We start from the raw sequence: 21,204 nt of genomic DNA on the forward strand, positions 1-21,204 counted from the left end.
GCTCATTTTCAAAAACCAACTTTCATGTCTGCATCCCTCTGAATCTGGCATGAGCTACTAGTTTTTCCATTAAAATTCCTTATGCTTTACACTTTTACTGACAGTTAATTTGATACAATAGGATATTAAAAAAATGCAAGTTGACAGCAAAAGGCATGTAAATGTCCTCTAGCCAAAAAAAAATTGCAACAGTACTGTGATACTTAGTAAGATTAAAAGATAGTGGAAAAATGAAATAATATTTTTGCTGTCATAATGAATTAAAAGCACTTATCCTCTCATTTTATATTTCATCACAAATGTATTGACACTTAATTTTAATTTCAGCATTTAAAAATGATTTTAAACTTAGAAATCGCATACCTCTAGACAAATCAAGATGACTGAATATTTCAATAATCTAGTTAAGGAACTGGTAAGCCAAAAAACTTTCTTCATAGAACTAATACATTTCAGAACATACAGAGCTACAGTTGCCAGAATTTCCTTTCCAAGAGGGAATCTCTCCATTTAGAAGTGTTAAGCTTTAAATTAGCACTTATTGTCCTTTGACATATAGTTATATTTTCTAAACCTCAACTAAATAGGTAAATATTGAAGCAAATCGAGCTACCTGTTCACAGTACAAGGTCAATAATTATAGTGCAGAGTGTTTGTGATCTAATACTAATAGTTCAGCCTAAAAGCTCTTCATCCAAATGAAAATTTTTATGAAATTTCAAATTTGCTAAGAAGGAAATTCAGTTTTTGGCTCTGCATGCCTACTACCTCTTACAATGAGCCCCTCAGTATCCTCATTTCAGTATGTATTTCTTCACTGTTCCTACTTATTTTAGGAGACCAAATTCACAAAATTTTCAGAATTGCATCTCCAAAGGTTATACATAGAATACATGGTACCTGTTACAGAAATTAAAAAAATATTTTGAAAAGACTGGATGAGCAAATCTGCACCAAGTACTATCTTTCTATTTTTGGCACTAATTCTCTGCTACTGAAATCACCCCATTTCACTCTTAAATGGGAAAGGGTTGCAAGGACTGCAACATTTAATATTTTTAGATTTAGATGCATTCCAATATAAGAATAACTTAGATTGTATTTTAATTATAGAAGATCTGAAGGGACTGACATGTTTCAAAGTAATTTTTCTGCTCTTTCTTGGTCTGAGCCTTTATACATAACCAGAACATTACCCCACTTGTGATGTGCATAGATAGCAATACCTACAACAAAACAAGCGGGAAGAAGAATTTATTCAGACTACATGAAATATTGATTTTGTTGGTTTGGTCTAACTCATGCTTTGACAGATACTTCCAAGAACACCTCTTCTCTCCTTCGATCCCGCTGCAGCTAACCAATGAGTAAGCTTCCTCACTAGTACTCTAGTCCTCTAGTTACACTTGGAAAGGTATATGGATACATAGGAATGTATCCAAATACACAAGAAAAAAGAAGAAACTTTTCTCCCTTTTGTAGGTTGGCTTTAAGAGCAAGCGAAATGCTCTACTATTGTAAAAATGCACTGAATTGGGCACAAAATTTACATTTTCAGACATCTCACATGAAAAAAAAGGGCATAAGAATAAACCTGATTATACAAGCAGTAAGACTGAGAAAGACATCTTTACGCCAATATAAGAAGATTAGACACACTCAGTATAGCACTCTGCAGCGATGTGCAAGAGAGCAGAGCCCTGCACTCCACGGAGAAGCCCGCAGAATTCAAGCAGTGGCCCAGGCGCATCGTGGCCCCGTCTCTAATGAGGACATTACAGAGGACATGTGGAGTAGTTATTTAAAAATAATAATAATAAAAAAAAAGATCACTAGTTAACCGCTTCTAGATTATACAGAATGACAATGGTAAATAAGGTCTAAAATATAGTGTAAAACTCAAAGGCAAACAGCATTATTTGACATTATAACAAGTGAGTAGAGTTTACCACCCTTCACTACACCAAAAACAAACAACGCAGGCACCTTTCTACAAAAGGCAAAAGATAACTACTGCAAACATATCTAGGATAACAAACCCTTGGTTTACAACTGAAGTGGATCTTTCGCCAGGCGCAGCAATTGCACACGCCCAAGTTTCAGGAGGTCTCTGGCAGGCTGCAGCGGTGCCTCCTCTCGGGGGCAGGCAGGGAGCCAAAGCCAGTGCTGCCGAACCCGTTCGGCCAGTCCTCCCCACGCTGCCCCACAACGCACCGCTCGCTCGCTCCCTGTTTGGAAATTTCTCAAAAGCTTTTGCTTCCAGCAACAGCGGAGAGCACTCGGGGGAAGATGCCAAAGGAGACCGAGAAAGCGTACCGGCTGGCCGCCCTAACAGCGCGGCCACCCCAGAGCGCTCTGGTCAAGGGCAGGGCTGCCCACCCGCGCCGCTGCGGCGCTACGCGGCACAGCGCTTCCCCGGGGCCCGACTCCCAGCAGCGGGGCAAGAAAAACCTCAGGGCGACTTAAAAAACCTTTACATGATCAGTAAAACTTGCAATCGTGCATCCGACCATCGCGTCTCCACGTTTTACTAAGCGGAGCACCATTTACCCTGACAATGGTTTTGGTCCACTTTCCAGTCCGCGGGGCTCAGCGCAACGGCAATCATCTGCCACCCTCTCGGCGGCGTCAGCGGGGTGGCAGAGGACCGAACTGCTGGGGGGAGAGCGCCGCTGCATCCCAAGAAGCTGTAAACAAGCCTCAGATGAGACACAGTGACAATGTACTGCGAAGATTTTACTCTCTTCTCCTGCGCTCTACCTACTCCGTGGATAAAAATAGCATTCTTATCTCCAAGGCTATCAAGCCAACACTTCAGATCATTAGATTCAGACCGTAAGAACAACCGAAGAGACTTGCAAAGGACACAGTGGTCTGTGCCCTTACATTTTTGGGACATAAAGTGATACTTGTGTATAATCAGAAAGAAATTTCCCAGCCAGAGCCCTGTGTGTTTTGGACTTCTCCAAATACCCCTTTCAAGCAGCAGTGTTGAACTAGCCAGATAAAGCAGGCTAAAGTCAGTTGACTACCGAGGCACTTTCTGCAGAAGGAACACCAGATAAGGAGAGGGCTCTACCTAGCCTACGTACCAGACATTATCAAAATGGTATCAGGTATAGTTTAGATATCAACATTTCCCATGCAGTCCTATAATACAATTGGTAATTAGTTCCTCCTTAACAATTTAGCCACAAAAAAAAAAAAAAAAAAAAAAAAAAAGTATTCAGGACAAAAATTTGCAGTGTATTATATAAGCATGGATTACACTAAATTTGGCAGTGTAAGGCAAGACAGACATACTGAATTTGGCTCAAAACTACTCCCCTATAAATTATGAACTCTCCTATGGAATAGAAGCTCCTTAACAAGGATGATTTCTAGACGGGCTGCTCTGGGTAGGCACAACTTACATAGAAATGAAAAATGAAATTGCTTTCTGAAATTCACCTTGGAATTATTTTTTATGAAGTAAACACAACCTATCAGGAAAATTCATTTTAGCCTTTCCTCTCAAATAATTCCATTTAGTACCAGTGAGAACAGGATGACTTCAATCTCTCTCAACAGAGAAGAACATAAGCCTTCAAATACAGATTCTACATTTTAAAAAAAGAAAAAAAGTTAGCTAAAAGAAATATCTGAAAAAAATGCCTAAATTATATTTCTTATACAGAACTGACCGCAGTATTTTATTTCTGGATCATGATACAACACATGAAAGCCCAGTAAAGCCTTTTAGTTGCAAGAAGCAAACAAACTGCTTTAATCTACTTTGAGAGTCACCTTAATCGAGCAAGAATGAAACAGACTAATTTAATGTTTTCCTTTTGGTATCATTTGCAAGAGCCCTGCTATAAAAGATAAATGCTAATGATACTGTGACCTTTCCGAGGAATCTACATTGAAATGATAGTCTATCCAATTCAGAAAGTTACTGTGAATTGCCTAGGGAAATTCAGTCAAAGAAACTTTACTTCTATTAGCTAGTTTTCTGATATAGCATCATAATTATTGCAAATAAAAAAAACAATACAGGTCAATATTTTAAATAATGTAAACCAATTCTTTCATGCTGTTTAATTTGCACAATACATTTATAAATTACAACTGATCTTGATTAGCATTACTTACTGATATATCATCTCTCACACTCTTAAAGATAACAAATTACAAGATCTACTGTACTGTAAAATCATGTAGGTGGTCATGGAAAAATCAGATTAGACTCACTCTGAAAAGACACATAATCAGGTATGGCTCAGTGAATTCTAGGAGTCCCAAACAAAATTCATGCTGGAAAATTTAATTTTTTCTTTAAATCGTCATCAATCTGCTTCAGAAAACAACTTTAAAGTTGCAATGCAACCACTATTTCACAAATGCTTATGCAGCAGAGATAGAGGGGCTGCTTAACCTGCCATTGCTAGGGAGGAGAGGAGAAAAAAAGAGATAGAGATAGATAAAGAGATCATGGAACCACACCCTAAGCGTATATTGATACAGATTTTGTTACTTTAGCTTAGCCCGAAACAATAGCTCAAGGGTGTCATTTAGGCTACATGCACCTTGACAAAGCAATGGCTAGAATGTTTAGGGATTCACAACCTTTGCAGAGCCAAGTATTTCTCTGCTGGTTGTTTGATCCCAGAGTTCTGCTGAATGAGGCTGTTGTACGAACTCCAACTGTCCTGCCCGCAGAGCCCAGGGATCTGGTCCCGGCTACTTGCTCAAGTTACATGCTAAACTCCTGTTGACTTCAGTGGCTCATGACAAGACCTCACATCCCCAGATACCACTTCATAAACTGGCAGAACTCCAATTTTCCCACTGACAATGTCTATGATGTAGTTTATGCAGTCAAAAAAAAAAAAAAAAAAAAAAAAACACACATGCCTCAAACTGAATCTACAGAGGGTAAAGTAAAATGTTAAAGAAAGATAGAGGATTTCTTGTGTATTACTTTTCAAATGTAGCTCATTAAAGCTTCTGATCTTCATTTTAATGAAGGCTGATACAGGGTTCCTAGTCAACCATACCAGAGTGAAGGAGTCCAACAAATTTTGTTATATATAAAACTGTGCAAACTCTAGATTTAAAGGCGAAAAAAAGCACAAAATATAAACTTACAATATCAAAGCTGCTACATACTGGATTTTTGGACTATGCTGTTCTGCATACATTTTTTTAGAGGGCCCTTTAAAAAAATTGGCATTTCCTGTTGCAATACAGTAATACAGTTACAATACGGACATAGTTGGTGAAAGGTGCAAGTAAAGTCCTTCTTATCCAAGGAAAAGCAGATCAACAGCACTCCGTAAGTTTCTGACTTCCTCTCCACCAGAAGAGAAGGGAGGTATCATAAATTATCCTTTTCACCTTTTATTATCAATGGAGTTTGTCAGGGCCATGCTGAAGCTATCAAGAAATGAAACTGGGGGGAGGGACAGGGGGGACGGAGGCTTTTAAAAGCACTTGTAAATAAATGATCTTTCTCATGAGAAACAGGTTATCACAGAACAGCTTACTCCACAGAGGCTCAAAGCAGAATTTACACACAAATAATAGAGCATTTCTAATCCACTTGAGCCAATAACCTAAAACACTTCCATCAAAGCCACCATTATGCAGCCAGCGATCGCAGCTCTAAGCGATGGTGGGGCAGGCGTGTGATTTGCTTGTCCAAAAGCCAACGAGGTCATTTCTGTAAGCATCTGGGGTCTTCTGGCTTACAAATACAAACCATTGCATTAAACACCACTGCCAATCCTGGCTCACAATACAATGTAACCAGCACAGGTAACTTTTGCCTGTACCAAGCCTGTAAACAGGTACTCCATTGCAGTATCTTCCATTGCCTCCCATGCCAATGTCTTTCACATTCATGCTGCTGTTCTCCACTATACTTTAAATCCCTTCTCCAGATTCCTCATTAAAAAGGGGGGGAAAAAAAAAAAGTAATCTCTAGCATCTCACAGACTATTTAGAACATGAAATTTACAGCTGATGACAATATCTGATTTGTAAAGATGTCATCTTTCCTGTCTATTAAGTCATAAGAGCTCACGAGTAACCCCAGCCAGTGTTCAGCCATTATAGCCATAGGGCAGGCACGGTCAGAAAAGGTACAAGAAAAGGACCCTGGATGTCTGCCTTTCTAGACCAACTGCAAAGAAAGAAACTGCTTTTAAAATAGTTACCTTATAGAATGTAATCTACATCCTCTTAACCCAATTTAAAAGTACCCTTCACTAAGCCTTTGTGTCTTTTCCTGCTCTACTTAGGTATTATTAACCATTGTGTGAAAACTGTATTTCAATATAATACTCATTTTATTGTTCTTCTCTAGTTGTATACAACAGAAAACTGCAGAAAAAGAAGAATCAACATTTATCAAGCTTTATCTAGACATCACCTGCTCTGCACAGGGATAATCTAGCTAATCATGCATACCACTCTAAGAACTGTTAGATAACAGTGAATTCTTGGCTGTTATATATGTGTACAGACAAGTACTTTAAAGAGGGCTTTTTAATTATTATTTATTTATTCTTGTTTCCTCACATATCAGCTAGATTGAGGTAGCTCTGCAGCCGCAATTGCAATGAAAGTCCTCAATGCCTTGCAATATCAGATTAATACTATGGTAATGTCCAAAACCTGCAAAGTACCTTTAAAGCGTAAAAGACGACACAGTTCTAACTCGCAGTCTAACATCACAATACTCTATTTATAACATGTGACTCATCTTGCCAGAAATAATTAAATATTGTAAACAGAACTTGGATTTAAGTGAAAAATAACACGAAGAAAAAAAAACAAGTGCCAGTCATGGCAAATAATATCAGAAGTATCACCCTTTCAAATTCCATATTTTTCAAATTATTTTATAAAAACTCCACAATTTTCTTAAGCAATTCAACGTACTTTCAAGATCTCCTTGCAACTGTTCTAGTATTCTAGAACCAGTCCACAAATCCTTAAAACATTTTGTATAAATAGCCAATTAATATGCAATGAAATGATGAGGAGTTTTATCTAATTATATGCTGAGAACAGCTACGCAGAGTGTCAAAAAGGAAGTGTGGCACTTCATGTTGCTACTTTAAAATATTTATTTCAATCTATTAAAAATTCTTACAGTGTATTTGCAGGCAGTCAAGGACTATAGAGTCCTCTAAGCCTCTTTGACATAATTTAACACAACAAAAATCAGCTCAGTTGAGCACCTCCTCAGGCTGAATAAAAACAAATTTAAATTTGAAATAAGATGCTGTCTCTTACTTGTAAATACAACTTAATATTGCAAGAAAAGTTTCACCAATGCTTTAATTATTTATTAAACCTGCTACTAGGAAAATTCTAGACCTCTGTGTCTATGAGAAGATGGGTGCTGTGAGGCTTCCCAGTTCCGGAAACCAGTGCTCAACCTTTTCTAGCATGGGCTTTTTTTTTTTTTAACAGAGTTCATTGTATAGCACAGCCCTGGTAGCTTCCATTAATAACAATATACTTTCATATAATAAAATCTTATAGCTTTTGCTGAGCACCTTAGAGGTTCAAGTGTGTGTGTTGGGGGGGTCACTTTGTTTTTTAGGACATATTAACTGTCTAAGATCAGAAGTTCAGCTGCTACTGGGCAACAAGATACTGAATAGAATTTGTTCCTATCTGCTCATATGATAGATTCCTCAGATAAGAAAGTCTTCAAGAGTGATTTCTGAAGCTGCTTAATATGCAGTTGAAGATAAGACCTAGCAAAAAATGGCTATTTGCATTATTCGCATCTGAAAAAAAAAAAAAAAAAACTCTTGCTTTATTAAGAGCAGCACATTTTAAACACTGTAACACTGTCACCATGCTGCAAGACCACACAGCCAGCATCAGTTCTGATCTATAATGCCCCCTAAGCATATCAAGTGCATCAAGAAACACTGCCGAAACAACATCAACTTAAGAGAAACCTCTGCATCTCCCTAAACAACTGCTGAGTGGACTTTCTCAACAGAAAGAGCTCAGTTGCATATGCAGAGAAATCAGAAATTTCCTTGGGATTCCACTGAGTGCCAAGTACAAACAGTTAAACCCACTGGCAAGACTTCACAGATGCTACAAAGGTGGCAAAGACCTCCTCTAAGCCACCACTTAAGAGTTCAACAATGTTTTAACAACACAATTCAGCTCAAGACTCATGTTACAAATATTCCATCCTTCTTTTACGCTTAGTTGCCAGTCATCTACAAACTGAGATGACCAATACTGGTGAAGCACTCGAAGCAGCAGCACCAAGAAATCCCCTGCTCAAAGCGCATAAAAAGAATGGGGTTATATATGTGTAATGGAAGGAAGAGGATGCTCAAGTATTAGTAAAGATATCCTAAGCTTTCAGTGTGCCCTGAATGTTATCAAAAACAAACTCATGAACAATTTTAACTTGTCTAACTAAATCACTCCTCTCTTACAGTTTTATTTTCTATTCCAAGATGCTATAGTTTCCTTAGCTTTTCTTTTCAAATCATTGCACATACTAGATTATTATATTGACTCATAAAATAATTCTCAAACACACTTTTTTCCCTAGCCACTTTAATAGGGTTTCATATATTAACAAGTACTACTGCAAAGATATTGATAAAATCTCTGCTAAGAGCAAATACATTATTTCTTTCTGTCTCTTCAATACAGTTTTGTGGGGATTTGGGGACTTAAAACAATATATGGAACAGCTGGTGGCAACAAGAAATTTAGCATGGGGAACATTGGCTTTGAGCTTCTTGGGGATGTGGGAGGGCTAAGTCCCCAGCCTGGTGACTAGCCTTAGGCCTCTTATTATTTCTATTCAAAGCTTCTCTAAACATCTATAGATTGAAATAAGCTAGCCTGTCATCAGACTTTGCAAGACAAGTTCATTTTGCTGAAGCCTGTCAAAGTCAGCAGGACTGAACTCTATGCTTATAAACACAGTTCTGTTTAAAGATCATGTTCACAACTATAATAGGCTAGAAATGTAAATTTTTTAAACAAACTGGAATTCTAGAGAAGCTGATGAGAATCTCCTGAAAACCAGCTTGTTTGCAAAAGGTAACAAAGTTTTCAAGAACTGATTACAAGAAAGTTGGACCTTAAGAATCATTCAGTTTGAACAAAAAAAAGTATCACGTACTATAGGCACATCAACATCCTCTTGAGATCTACTGCATCTGTAAAACGAACCAAGCATATGTGAATATGTGGACCGCATTTAATGCGGCATGTTCCTGACACACAGACAAGTTTGAAAGATGCACTACAGCAAAGTTTCATTTTAAAATATTAGAAAAATGAATGAAGGGGACTAGATTTTCTGCCTTACTATTCTGGAATGCATTTGCACAACACAACACAACAAGCTTCAGTTTCTTCATCATTTAAAGAAACCTACATTGCAGCAGAATCAAATCCTTGGTTGATTCATAAATAGCAGGTAATCAAATGACTGGATGAACTAGAACAGATTCTATCATATGAGCTACATATGAAAATAATTCAAGTACAATTGCTTCCAAAATGGTCTTCCATTGATAGTAGTTTGACACAAAAGAACTTCAGTGCTTAAAGACAAAGTACATTTAAAAGAAAACTTTAAAATAAAAATTTCCCCTGTTGAAGGATGCCCATTTCTATTCCCATATGCCAGGCATTTTCCACATTGGAAGCAAGCCATGTACTTCAGGCCCATACCATTTTCCTGCAGTTCAAATTTCTACACCAATGCTCAGCACGGACTGCTAATGACTTAAAAAGCAACACATAGGAAAGCATCCCCCAAGTTTCTCTCTTTGGTGAAGGCCTTCAAGGATCTCAGCAGGAATGGGTATCATGGATTAGAAAACAGAGTTGGGCAGTGAAAAATAAACAGGGAAGTATGACGAGAGACGAATGCTGGGAGTTTAAGAAGCCCAAATTCAGTCTCTATTTCTTACCTCAGTGTGAGCTTGGGTATGTCAGGTAGGGTTAGATACAGAAAAAACGTTTATGACTACAAACTGATTTTAGTTTCTTGATCCTCGCATGGAACTAACATCTCTAATCTAGGCCTCATCAGGGCCCGCAACAACCAGGGTGCCGAGAGAGGAGCTGCCCAACTAGCAAATAGAAAATGCCACTTACGAAGGCATGTCTGAAATCCTGCCTCTCCTCAAAGCTTGCAAACATTCTCCTGGAATTACTTATTACATTCTTTTTTTTCCTTTAAGACCACCACCAGGCATCCTTCATTTCCTTTAAAAGGTAACAAAAGGAGAAGCTGGTAATGCTAGCCCTCATTCTAGTACAGTGCTATCAGAGTGAGAACAGTCACCGTAGATTCAGTAGATGCAGACCTTAATACCTTAAAGACTGAAATTCATCTTTCATTATCAGGAAGACTGATGCTGAAGCTATTCCCATGAGAAGACTTGGAGCACAGAAAGAGTGTGTGGAAAAGGAATCACCTATGACCTAATGGGTACACACACTGGTGGGAGTCTGATCTAAAAGGTGTCAACTGTTAAGTCTACTTAACAGAACAATTTATGGATTTATGGATTTAACCCAATTTTCACAAGTGGACTGTAACGTTATATTCATTACTTCTCCCCCTCTCCAAGCCATAAATATTAAATTATTTTATCAAACTGGAAGAGTTGAAATACAAGGTTAACTTAGCCCAAATTACCTTGAAATCCTTCTGTGAAGTTTAGGAGTTCAGTTAGAGAGGTGCAGCTGAGGAGAAAGAACTCTCATACTCAATGAGCTGGGTAGTTCGCCATATTTAAAATACTTTATGGTATTAGGACAAAAATCTTGACAGTAGAATTGATTTGGCAGAGTTTATATTCTGGTTCCTATTTTCTGTATTAATATCCACTGTCTACAGAGTCTAATTATTCCTTAAATATTTGTTCCTCAATTTTGAACGCAAAATTCTTCCTGGAGAAAAGCATTAGTTACACTGCTCTCTAAGTCTTATTTGGTAACATTATATACATACCTACACACACACAGACATACATATGTGTATGTACATGCTAGTATGTTTTTCTGCTCATCTAGTTTAAGTGCAGACTATCAGGATTACTTTTACTTTTGCCTCTATTTTCTGTTCTGTAGTTTCTTAAAGACATGACTATAGATGTATGTTAAGAGTCCAATACAAACGTCACATTGCAACCAAAATAAATAGAATTTTGGAACCCTGACAGAGCTACTAGGTTTCAGTTTTAATTCTCAAAGTGTTTAATGAATCTCCTTCGGATAGGTCGTAATCCTACAAATCATTCACACGGCTGAAGTCAGTAGAGAAAAGCAGAGTCTCAGTGATCAGTCTATGCAGAAAGAGTTTCCTGATTTGTCTCCAGTGAAAAAAAGATTATTCGTCACCCTGCCAACTAATCTTTAAAATCTAGAAGCCTTAGACAGTTGCATTTTAAGAGTCAGGAACAAAAAAGAATATGTTTGAAAATCCGTATTAGCAAAATCTTTACCAAAATAACTCATATACGTTCCGAGTCGCCATAGCACAATAGTTTTGTCACTGTTCTAAATGCTGTTTAAACATTTGAACAATCACCTATTTAGAAAAAAAGTAAGTAAAATATCTAACACAAATATTAGTTTTAGACTAGACAATAACGTAACGAAGTGTTTTTTTCTTAATGCCTAGGAACTTTTATATACACTTAGAACATGACAAAACAGCGCAAGCCTTTCTGAACACCATATTACAGCACAGCATTCCACTGCATCTCTCTTACAGATCAGTGACTACTGATTGTGGTCCTAAAAGCTGATTTTTTCTTAATATTCTAGCAATATTTGGAATCCTAAAATAAATATACATTTTGATCCAGCCTTAAAATAATCAATGCTTTCCAGTCTTACCAGTCCATGTCAACTTGCTTTAATTTGCATTTGCTGTTTCTAGCTCACAAGTAGAGAAGTGCTGAATCAGATCATATCCTAAGGTCCCTGACAAGCCCTGTTTTTCTGCGATTGTAAACAAAGTTTATGAACTCTATCTTCCATTCCTAACAGTATCATATAAATGATTCTGATCTAACTGATCTAGTATTTAAAACTACGAGGACTACTCTATGGTATACCTCTCAGTATGTCTGATAATAGCATTGATATCAGCTCAGCTTTAAGAAAGTTTTAGAACATTTCTCTGCTATAAACTAGTCATTAAATCGGAATGAAAAAACAAACAAACAAAAAAATCAACATCTAAACGAGACTCATTGCTGTTTTCTCCACTCCATATTACAAAGTTACCGATACTTTACAGGCTCCATCCATCGTTTGGCTACAACTTCAAGCGGCACCTTTGCTTTTGGAAAAGAACAGAAAGGTGCTTTTGCTAGTCACAGGTGAAAGGTTGCTCTCATTTAGCCCTACGCTAAGAAATAAACACAGCGCATGGACGTGACTGAGAAACGGAGATCAGCGGTCAAACACTGAGGCAGTCATATTAGGAACCAAACTATTTGAGTTCAAGAGAAGATATTATTGTCACACTGACAGCTTCCTTCTTGCTATTTAGGGTCAATGAACTATCCAACTAGAAACACTGTAAAGGCAGTTCAGCAAGTAACCCAAGTTTAACGTTGTAGTTTTGATTAGGTATTAATTTAATAATAATAATGCTAGTAACACCACTCACTGACAGCTCGTACATCCCAAATCCAAAACGGCGGAGTTGAAGACGTGTTTCTTCTCTCTTTCTTGTAAGCATCCTCCAGTAACTATTTACAAGTAAGAAAACTTCTCTGCACACTTTTCTTCGAGAACGAGACCGCACTCACCTTCTCGGCAAAGTCGCATCGCTTCTCGATTTTTCCCGTAGTCCTTGAAACTTTCTTCTAATGCTGTTCCTGGATGATAACAGCGAGAAAGAGAAAAGCGGCGGGCTCTCAACCTGCACGGCACGGCCCGCGGCGGCCGCCCCGCGCTCAGGCGCGAGCGGCGCGGCGGCCGCGGGCGCAGCTGTCACGGCCGGCCGAGGCCGCCCCTGGGGCCGAGCCCCCCGCGCCGCCCGCCCCGCCGCGAGCGCCGCCCGCCCCCCGCGACCCGCCGCCGCCGCCTCCCCGCGCTGCCGCCCGGCCCGGCCCGGCCCGGCCCCCGGCGGCGGCGCCCCGCGGGCGCTTCCGGAGCGGCGGGGCCGCGCCCGGGGCGCCCCGCGCCGCCGCGGGGCCGGGCCGCCCGGGGCCGCCCGGGGCCGCTCACCGTCGTTCCCGTGAAGTTTAGCAGCATCGACCCAGTGGCTCCAGGGCTGCCCCAGCATCGCCTCCGGGCTGGGCAGGGACCGGCGCTCCCCGACGGCCGCCATTGCCGCTGCGGTGGCGGAGGGGCCGGCGCCGCTGCCTCCGCCCCCGCCTCCGCCTCCTCCGCCGCCTCCGCCGCCGCCGCCTCCGCCCTCGCCGGGCCGCGGCCGCGGCCGCCGCTGCCGCTGCCTGGCCGCCGCCGCCGCTCTGCGCTGCTCCCCTCTGACGTCACCCGCGGCCCGCGCCGACATTCTTTCCGCTGCTACAATGTAACGAGAACAGTCAGCGGCCGCTTAAGGTGGCGCCGCGCTTAAGGTGGCGCCGCGCCGCCCCCGACTCACCTCCGCGGGGGCGCCGGGGGCGCGGGCCGGGCGCCCATTTTGCGCGGGAGCGCGCGCACCCCCCTCACCCCCGCCCCGCCGCGGCGCGCGCGTCCGCGCCCCTCGCGCAGGGCTACGCCGCCGGCCCCGCGCCGCCGGGCTCCATAGGCCGCCGCGCCGCTCCGCTCCGCTCCGCGCAGCGCCGCGGCCGGGAGCGGGACGCTGGCGCCGCCGCGGCCGCAGCGCGCCCCGCTGCCTCGGAGGGGCGGGCGCGGCGGAAGGAAGTGGGCGACGGCTGCGAGGGCGCGCAGCGCGGCGCCTGCCCGCGCCGAGGGGGCCGGCCCGGCGGCGGGCGCTGCGCTGCGCCCCGCTCCGCGCCCGCGCAGCCTGCGGCTCCCGCCCCGCCCCGCTCCGCCTCGGCCTCACCGCCGCCGCGGGGCGGGAGCCCCGGCGCCCTGCGGCGGCCCCGCTCGCGGTGGGGGCTGCAGGCTACGACGGCCCGACGCGGTGTGCAGCCCCCCGCCTCGTCCCAGCGCGGCTACCTGCGGCACTCGCCGGCCGCTGCGCAGCAACGCGCTGCCAGTACGGGGCAATTTCAGTAAAAACCGCTGAAAATAACCCTGCGGAACAGCGAGTGCTGCTCGCTCGCGGGCTCTGTTAATGGGGTAGTTTTTGCTTTCTCCATGACTCACGCTGCACAGGCCAAAGAACTTGACTAAGTCCATTTCACTTCGTTTCCATCGGTTTTATTTTTGGAGAACCCCACCAGCACCACCCACCCACACAGAGGCTTCCTTCTATTCATAACCTGATTTTCATGTATCTTGTGATTGTAATTCCACATTTCCTTTCAGGCAGCATCATTTGTTGCCTACACTTAGGGATGACATTGAGCAGTATTAAAAGGGATAAATACTGGTAAAAATACTTCTGTGTCTGAAAATTGTTCACAGCTAGTAATTTTGTTAAATCAAGTTAGTAATTTTGTTAAATCAACTTTTGTACATAAACTAACTCCAAAACCAGAGGGGATTTTCTCTCCAAAGTTCAAGTAGAAATGTCAAATTAACTTCACAGGCCCTGATCTGCAAAGATTTCTGTCCTTACTTAATGCCACCGCCAGTTACATTACCCTCAATGAACAACTAAAGATGTGTGTAAACCTGGTCCCCCGTCTCCTCTGTGGACAGTCGTCATATGAGCATGACCTCTGCATAAGCTTAAGCGTGTGGACTCAGGCCTGCACTAGAACTACTCACAGCAGCTTCCAGCTCTCTCACACGCAAATTTGCAAAACTAGACAGCAAAAATCAAAATAGTAAACAAGTTTGGTTAGACTGCCCCATCCCAGTCCTGCAGAGGTGTACATGGAGGCTTAGTTACGCATCACTGTATTTCTATTGAAAGGGAACTCGGAATGTGGAACTCCATCATAGCATCAATATTCCTTTCCAAAATTATGCATAAAAAAAGATTTAAAAATACCAGCCTGTTGGACAGTAGTCAGACGGGATAGGATAGGCTATAATTATGAAACTAGTTTCAGTCTTCCATCCAACTAGTGTATTTATGTCATAATCAGAATGTACCTCGTAAAACTATGAACCTAACACTGAATACTGAGAGATATTTTTTCCTCTCTTGATTACCGTAAGTCTAATTTAACTCCTTAAAAAAATAAAAAGGCAAACAACATGAGCTTTAGATAACAAGTGCTAATGTACATATTTGTAGCAGTATTAATGAAGGCTATCACCTTCTGAGCTTGGCCCTAATCTTTCAGCTATACATGTTCTTAACTGCACTATCGCTTCCCAAAGCAGTGGAATGACTCTTCATCTTAAATCTGAGCATGAGTAGAAAATGTTTACAGGACCAGAGTCTAAAGATAAATCATGAACATTTTATGGACATTATTTTATGATTCATTGCCTAATAGTAGCATTTTATAACATAAAAAACTACTTATCATTAAAGTTAAAAACATCACCGGAAAAGATGTCAGTCAGGGGATAACCAATCTTAAGTGTCTGAATAGAATCTAAACTGTTTTGTGGTACAGAAAAGCAAAAATTTTATTACTCTTTTCTTTCAACAAGCAATTCAACTAGTTCCACAAATGGAGTCTAACGTAACATTCACAGCTCAACTCAGACTCCAGTTGGAGCATAAGACAAGTTACAGATATAGTTATATCCTCTATGTCAAATATTCTGATTTATAATACAAACTTTTTTTCATTTGTACAGCGCTCCTTTGTCCCGGGGAAAGCTATCCCAACAGCAATTTGGAAAAGAATTCTCCTTTCTCAGGGAGTCTATGAAACTTCCAAAAGATTTCACTATTACTATTTAATATAGAGTGGAAAGCAAGTCTAGTGGCTGGTGTCCCTACAGCACCCTAAAACATCAACACTCACCTTTAAACAGCAGCAGACCTTACCGTGGCATATCTATTTAACATTCATACACCATGTGATTTTTTTTATTCATTATTGATGTATGAAATACATGTTAAATTACACAAAAGTAAATTTGGCAAAAGTACATTGATTAGCTAATTATTCTAACAAGTCAATATATAATCAATTTTCAGTTTCTCAGGTTGATGCTCATCAAGCTACTCAGAAGTGGTTATTGCTTTAGAAGTACCAGCCAAATAGGTAAAGCATACACCACCTTTATTTCCATACATCTTTGATTATCACCTTCCTTGCTGTTTTTTGCTCTTTCAAACCTGTTTTTTTTTCCCTCCCTCTTTCACCATCTTTTCTTTTTTTCCTATGCATTCCCACTCAAAACCTTAATTCTTCAGACTGGGCCTCAGGCTGTCTTTTAGTAAACTATCCTTCCTCTAGCAAAATACTTTCTCGTTATGTCATGAATACATCAGTATTCCAGTAGAGGGAGGAAAGTGGCAGCAAAAAGATCAGTTCATCAGTTTAGTGCACAAAACTGACTGACTGACTAGGCAGAGAGTATGAATCAGGGCAGATGAAACACTAATATTACAAGAACTGGAGGTGGAGAGACAATTTTCTGTTTTATGAACTCACTATGCTGAATATATGCATGCCATTTTTTTTCCTTTTTTTTTACTTAAGCATACAAGTTCAATTCTCTTAAACTGTTTCCAAAGTGCTATGCAGGGATGTGTTGATGATTTAGGGGAAAAAAATTGTGAACACCCTACAAAAGCCAGAAAATCCATCATGTTAGAAGGGGATAAGAATTGAAAACGTGTACAAGCAGTAGCCTTTGAACAGAGCTAACAAGGATTCGCCCCATTTACTGCTAAGAATCTGAGACAGCAGGTTGCAGTCTGGTCATCCAAAGCTCCCTTAGCCATCGCTGGAGACCCAGGGATATCCTGGAGTTTACTTCAGTCCAGTCTGGTCCAAAGCACTTTTTGAAGACATCCTTCTCTTCCCAGTGACCACAGAAGCAGCCAAGGATGGCTATGCATGTAAACTGGGCACCTCCGTTAGGCACCCAGAATTGTAGGTATGAATCTGATCAAGAATAGGCAGAACTGCGAAGGATGGAGAATCCTGCCTCAAAGCTAGTGCTCCTACGAGAACGGAACAGGGACCAGAAGCACTAGCAATTTGAAAGGTTTAACTGAGAAAGCAAAATAGCACAAGGAGTATCATTAGGATTGAGACTGCGTGAACGGCTCTGCTTGTGTGTCTGAGGGAGACAGAATGAGAACAGGTGCTCAGAGAACGGACAGAGAAAGCATGGAGGAATAAATTTGGCTCAAAGAAAGAGAGAAAGAGAAACTAGAGAAGAAAAAAAGGTGAAAAGGAAAACATAGTAGAAAACAGCATATGATGTAGAGAAAACAACCAAATAACAGGTTGAAGAAAAAGAAATCATTACCCCCCACCAGCACAAAAAACCCTACAACCTGTGACAGGAAAGAAATGGAGTCAAGAAGAGGAAACAAAACAAAAAAAGACAAGGAACTGCAGTTTTAAAGCTCATTAAATGAGTTTAACAACACATAGAATGTGCTCTGCAATGATACGATTAGATCTGTGCATACAAACAGTATCCAGCTTGTTAAAACTGCAGGAGATGTTTGTGTGCATGACCCTGGGGGCATTTTTTCACTTCTACTGGCAGGCTTCCTTCTTCTGCTACATGGTCCTAGAAAGTTGTTGAAACACCTAACTCAGATGTTCATTTAGAATCTGTAAGACAAACTCCATATAAGACCTGAGACAGCATAACTCTTAAGTGGAATGAAAAAGGAAGGATGAATCTGCAGCTGAACTCTTAAGAACAGAAGCAGAACGCTAGGATTCACTGAAGAGTTTCCACAGCAAAAGCTAGAGGATGCACAAATTAAACTGGGAAGGATGAGACAATCTACAACGGTGTCACTACTATCAGTACTCAGAAGAAAGAAAAACCATGAATTCACAAAAATATCCGTCAAGGAAAAGACCCAAAGAGCATTACTGCACAACAGAAAACCAAGTAAGTTAATTCTAGCCAAAAGCTGTGAAGTGATCAAGAAAGGCTTAAAAACTAGGAACAAATATCAACAGTGAAGACTTGTTGGTATATGAGATCCAGGATAAAATAACAACTCAAGTAGCTGATACACTGAGGTGAAATCCTGGCCCTCGTGTCAGCTCCTGTTGACAGCAGTGGAACTGGGAGTACTCCTTCTGCATTTTAAAATACGTCTCAAGTATGATAGGTACAAAAATATAATTTGACAAGTTGGGAAGCAAGACATAAAAAGATCATATAAATCAGAATGTCCAGATAATGAGAGAACTATCCAAACATAATAAAGCAGACCACTTCATTTAAGCCCCTACTATAGAAAAACATAATAAATCAAGAAAACACGTTATGGTAATCTGCAGTTCACTCTCACTTCCAGTGAAATCAAGTGACTTCTCCCTTTATTATTACACATTTATTATTTACAATTTATTATTAATCATCATGAGCAACACACAACAGCTACTTAAACAATAAATCAGGCCATTCTATTATCTTTTTCCACAGACCATGGAAACAGGTAGATATGTTTAATTTTATATCTGAGGAACACTTCAATGGGGGAGCTGAAGATGCTCAGAAGTTTTGAAATTCAACCACTCCACAAACACAGGAATATGAAATTATCATGGATACTTACTATAAACCACCTGGACCAGAGAAAAGAACAATACTAGTAGGATTAGAAGCCTAACTTCCCCCCCTTTTTTTTTGGAGGGAAGGAATGGAGGCTAATAACTGTAAGTAAATCTAAGAAGAAGCCTGCATCAGGATAAGAATATAATAGATACCCCAGTATGTTTATCCAAACTTCACAATGGCTAAGCTGAAGATAATATAACGTTTTTATACCCAAATTATAAATATATGTCATTGCTACATGTTATAAAATATATAGTATCTAACAAAACATTGCAACCACTTCCTTTTTCACTTAACTATTAAATATGTCTTAAATGCCAGTCATACTTCTTCAAGAACTAATGACAGCAGAAAAAGGAGCATAAGCAGTATAGAAACACAGATCCTTGCCCTGCTTAGATGTAATTAAAAATGTGAATTCTTAGAGAAATTTTTGCGTTTTTACAAATAAACCCCTGAATAGTGATACAAAATTTCTATTTTTAAAGGTAATTAAGTATGATTACACTAAGTATATTCAGTTAATGATTTGGAAATCAAACTAATCTTCATTTATTTTAAGTAAGGTACTAAAATCACATGAATTTGTCAATGTTAAAACAATTTCAGTAACCTAACTATGTACATGAATCATTTTAATCTAAGGAATTAGAATAGATACGATCTTTTGAATTCTCATTTATACACAGAGAATATAACACTGCAATTTAGAGCGATTCATATATACAGCTGTTCAGCACAATTCTAACAAAACATTTGTGATTAATTTCCATTTGTTGAAATCCAAGCACTTAACACGAACACTTTGATATCCATGATCTTCTGATGGGATCTAACTAGCACGTGAGGTTTCATAACATGCCTGTTTTTTTGTCAGCTTTCTACATGGCTCCATGGCAATCCATTGAGGCAGGAGTCTCTGGGACTAAGTATAGCCCACACAACTCAAGATTTTCTTGAGACCAAAATGATACCTATTTGTGATGTGAAACTGCTTGAGTCTTCATATCCTTGGCAGATTGACATGCTGATTATCATCAAATCAAGGATCCTGAAAATCCTGACACTCCAAAATTTGAATTCATACCATTCTTTTCTTTCATTTCCTTTATTTTTTTTTTCTGCTCATCGGTACTATCTACACTGACTACACTCTTGCCAAGTTTGCGAGAAAATACCGTACAAATCAGAAACAAAAAAGTCTACGGTACTTGACAGGATGCATCCCAGCGGGCTAAGAGTGTTGACTGATACAAAGCCATGCCCTATCATCTCTGAAAAGTCACACATGTGGCCTGGATAGATGGACTATAAGATGGGTGGCAAACCAGGAAAACTGTTGTGCTCAAAAAGCAGTGGTTAATGGCTCAAAGTCAAACTGGCAACCAGTCACAAGTGAGTTCCTCAGGTTCAATATTGGGTCCAATCCTATTCAGTATCTTTATAAATGATCTGGATAATAGGATTGAATACACCCTCAACACATTTTCAGATGACATGAAACTTGGAGGAGAGGTAAATGGAAGTCACCATACAGAGAGACCTCGACAGGCTGGACGCCTGGGCCAACAAGAATTACATTAAGAAATATAAAGTCCTGAATGTCACATGGAATAATCTGAAGCAGCAGCACAGGCTGGGGCCTAACTGGTTGGGGTGTAGCTCTGCTGGAAAGTACCTTGGGTCCTGGGGGACATAAAGCTCAAAGTGAGATAGCAGAGCACCCTGGCAGCAATGAAGGGCTGCATCTGCAAAGGATCAAGGGATGAGATTATTCCACTGTACTTAGCACATATTAGGCCACACCTGGAATACTATGCCCAGTTTTGGTGTCCCCCTGCAAGTTCAAGAGACACTGAAAAACTAGATAGGGTCCAGCAAAGGGCTACCAAGGTGATCACAGGGTTGATAACTTAATACACAACAAGGTATGTAGAAATTTGGTTTGTTCAGCCTAGAGAAGAGAAGGTTTACATGGAATCTAATCACAGCCTTCCCACATGCAAAAGGTAGTTATAGAGAAGATGGAGGTACTCTCTTCACAAGACACATGTAGACAGACTCTTTTTTTCTTTAACTCCTCATATTAGGAACACATCCAGTGCTACTAAACTGGAGTGAAAACAACAAAAGCAGTTTTCTTAGATGATGCGCTTAGAATGAACTTATATGTTTGTTCACAAAAAAAGGAAAAGAAATAAAAGAGTGAATGACTGATTCTGTATCATCACGTAGACATTCATGGGAATGTAAAGGAAGCATGAGAAACCACAACCTGAGTTAACAATGCTTACACTAATTCTACCCTAAAGTAATAAGTATCTGGAGTATATGTCTAATGTTTCCATACTAAACTTAACTGAATTCTATAGTTATCTGTATTTTTAAATTCTGCTAATATTCAGTGACAGACAAATCAAATGGGAAAGAGATGAGTTC

At 40.4% G+C, this 21,204-nt stretch overlaps 1 protein-coding gene across 4 annotated transcripts in view; it reads right to left on the minus strand.

Moving 5' to 3' along the window:
- Nucleotides 1-21,204, minus strand: part of ATXN7 (ataxin 7) — an 84,410-nt gene that overhangs the window by 50,686 nt on the left and 12,520 nt on the right. For 2 of the 4 annotated variants that reach the window (XM_062585605.1, XM_062585606.1), the window contains exons 1-2: nt 13,246-13,405; nt 12,825-12,893 (exon numbers count right to left, since the gene is read on the minus strand). In XM_062585605.1, coding sequence (XP_062441589.1) covers nt 12,825-12,893; nt 13,246-13,348 — 172 coding nt within the window. In that variant the 5' untranslated portion in view covers nt 13,349-13,405. Of the gene's footprint in view, nt 1-12,824; nt 12,894-13,245; nt 13,546-13,624; nt 13,701-21,204 lie in introns of those variants that run through there. The other 2 variants (XM_062585603.1, XM_062585604.1) reach the window with 2 other exon arrangements.

Source organism: Rhea pennata, chromosome 12 (assembly GCF_028389875.1).
Source record: "Rhea pennata isolate bPtePen1 chromosome 12, bPtePen1.pri, whole genome shotgun sequence".
NCBI classification, from domain to species: Eukaryota; Metazoa; Chordata; class Aves; order Rheiformes; family Rheidae; genus Rhea; species Rhea pennata.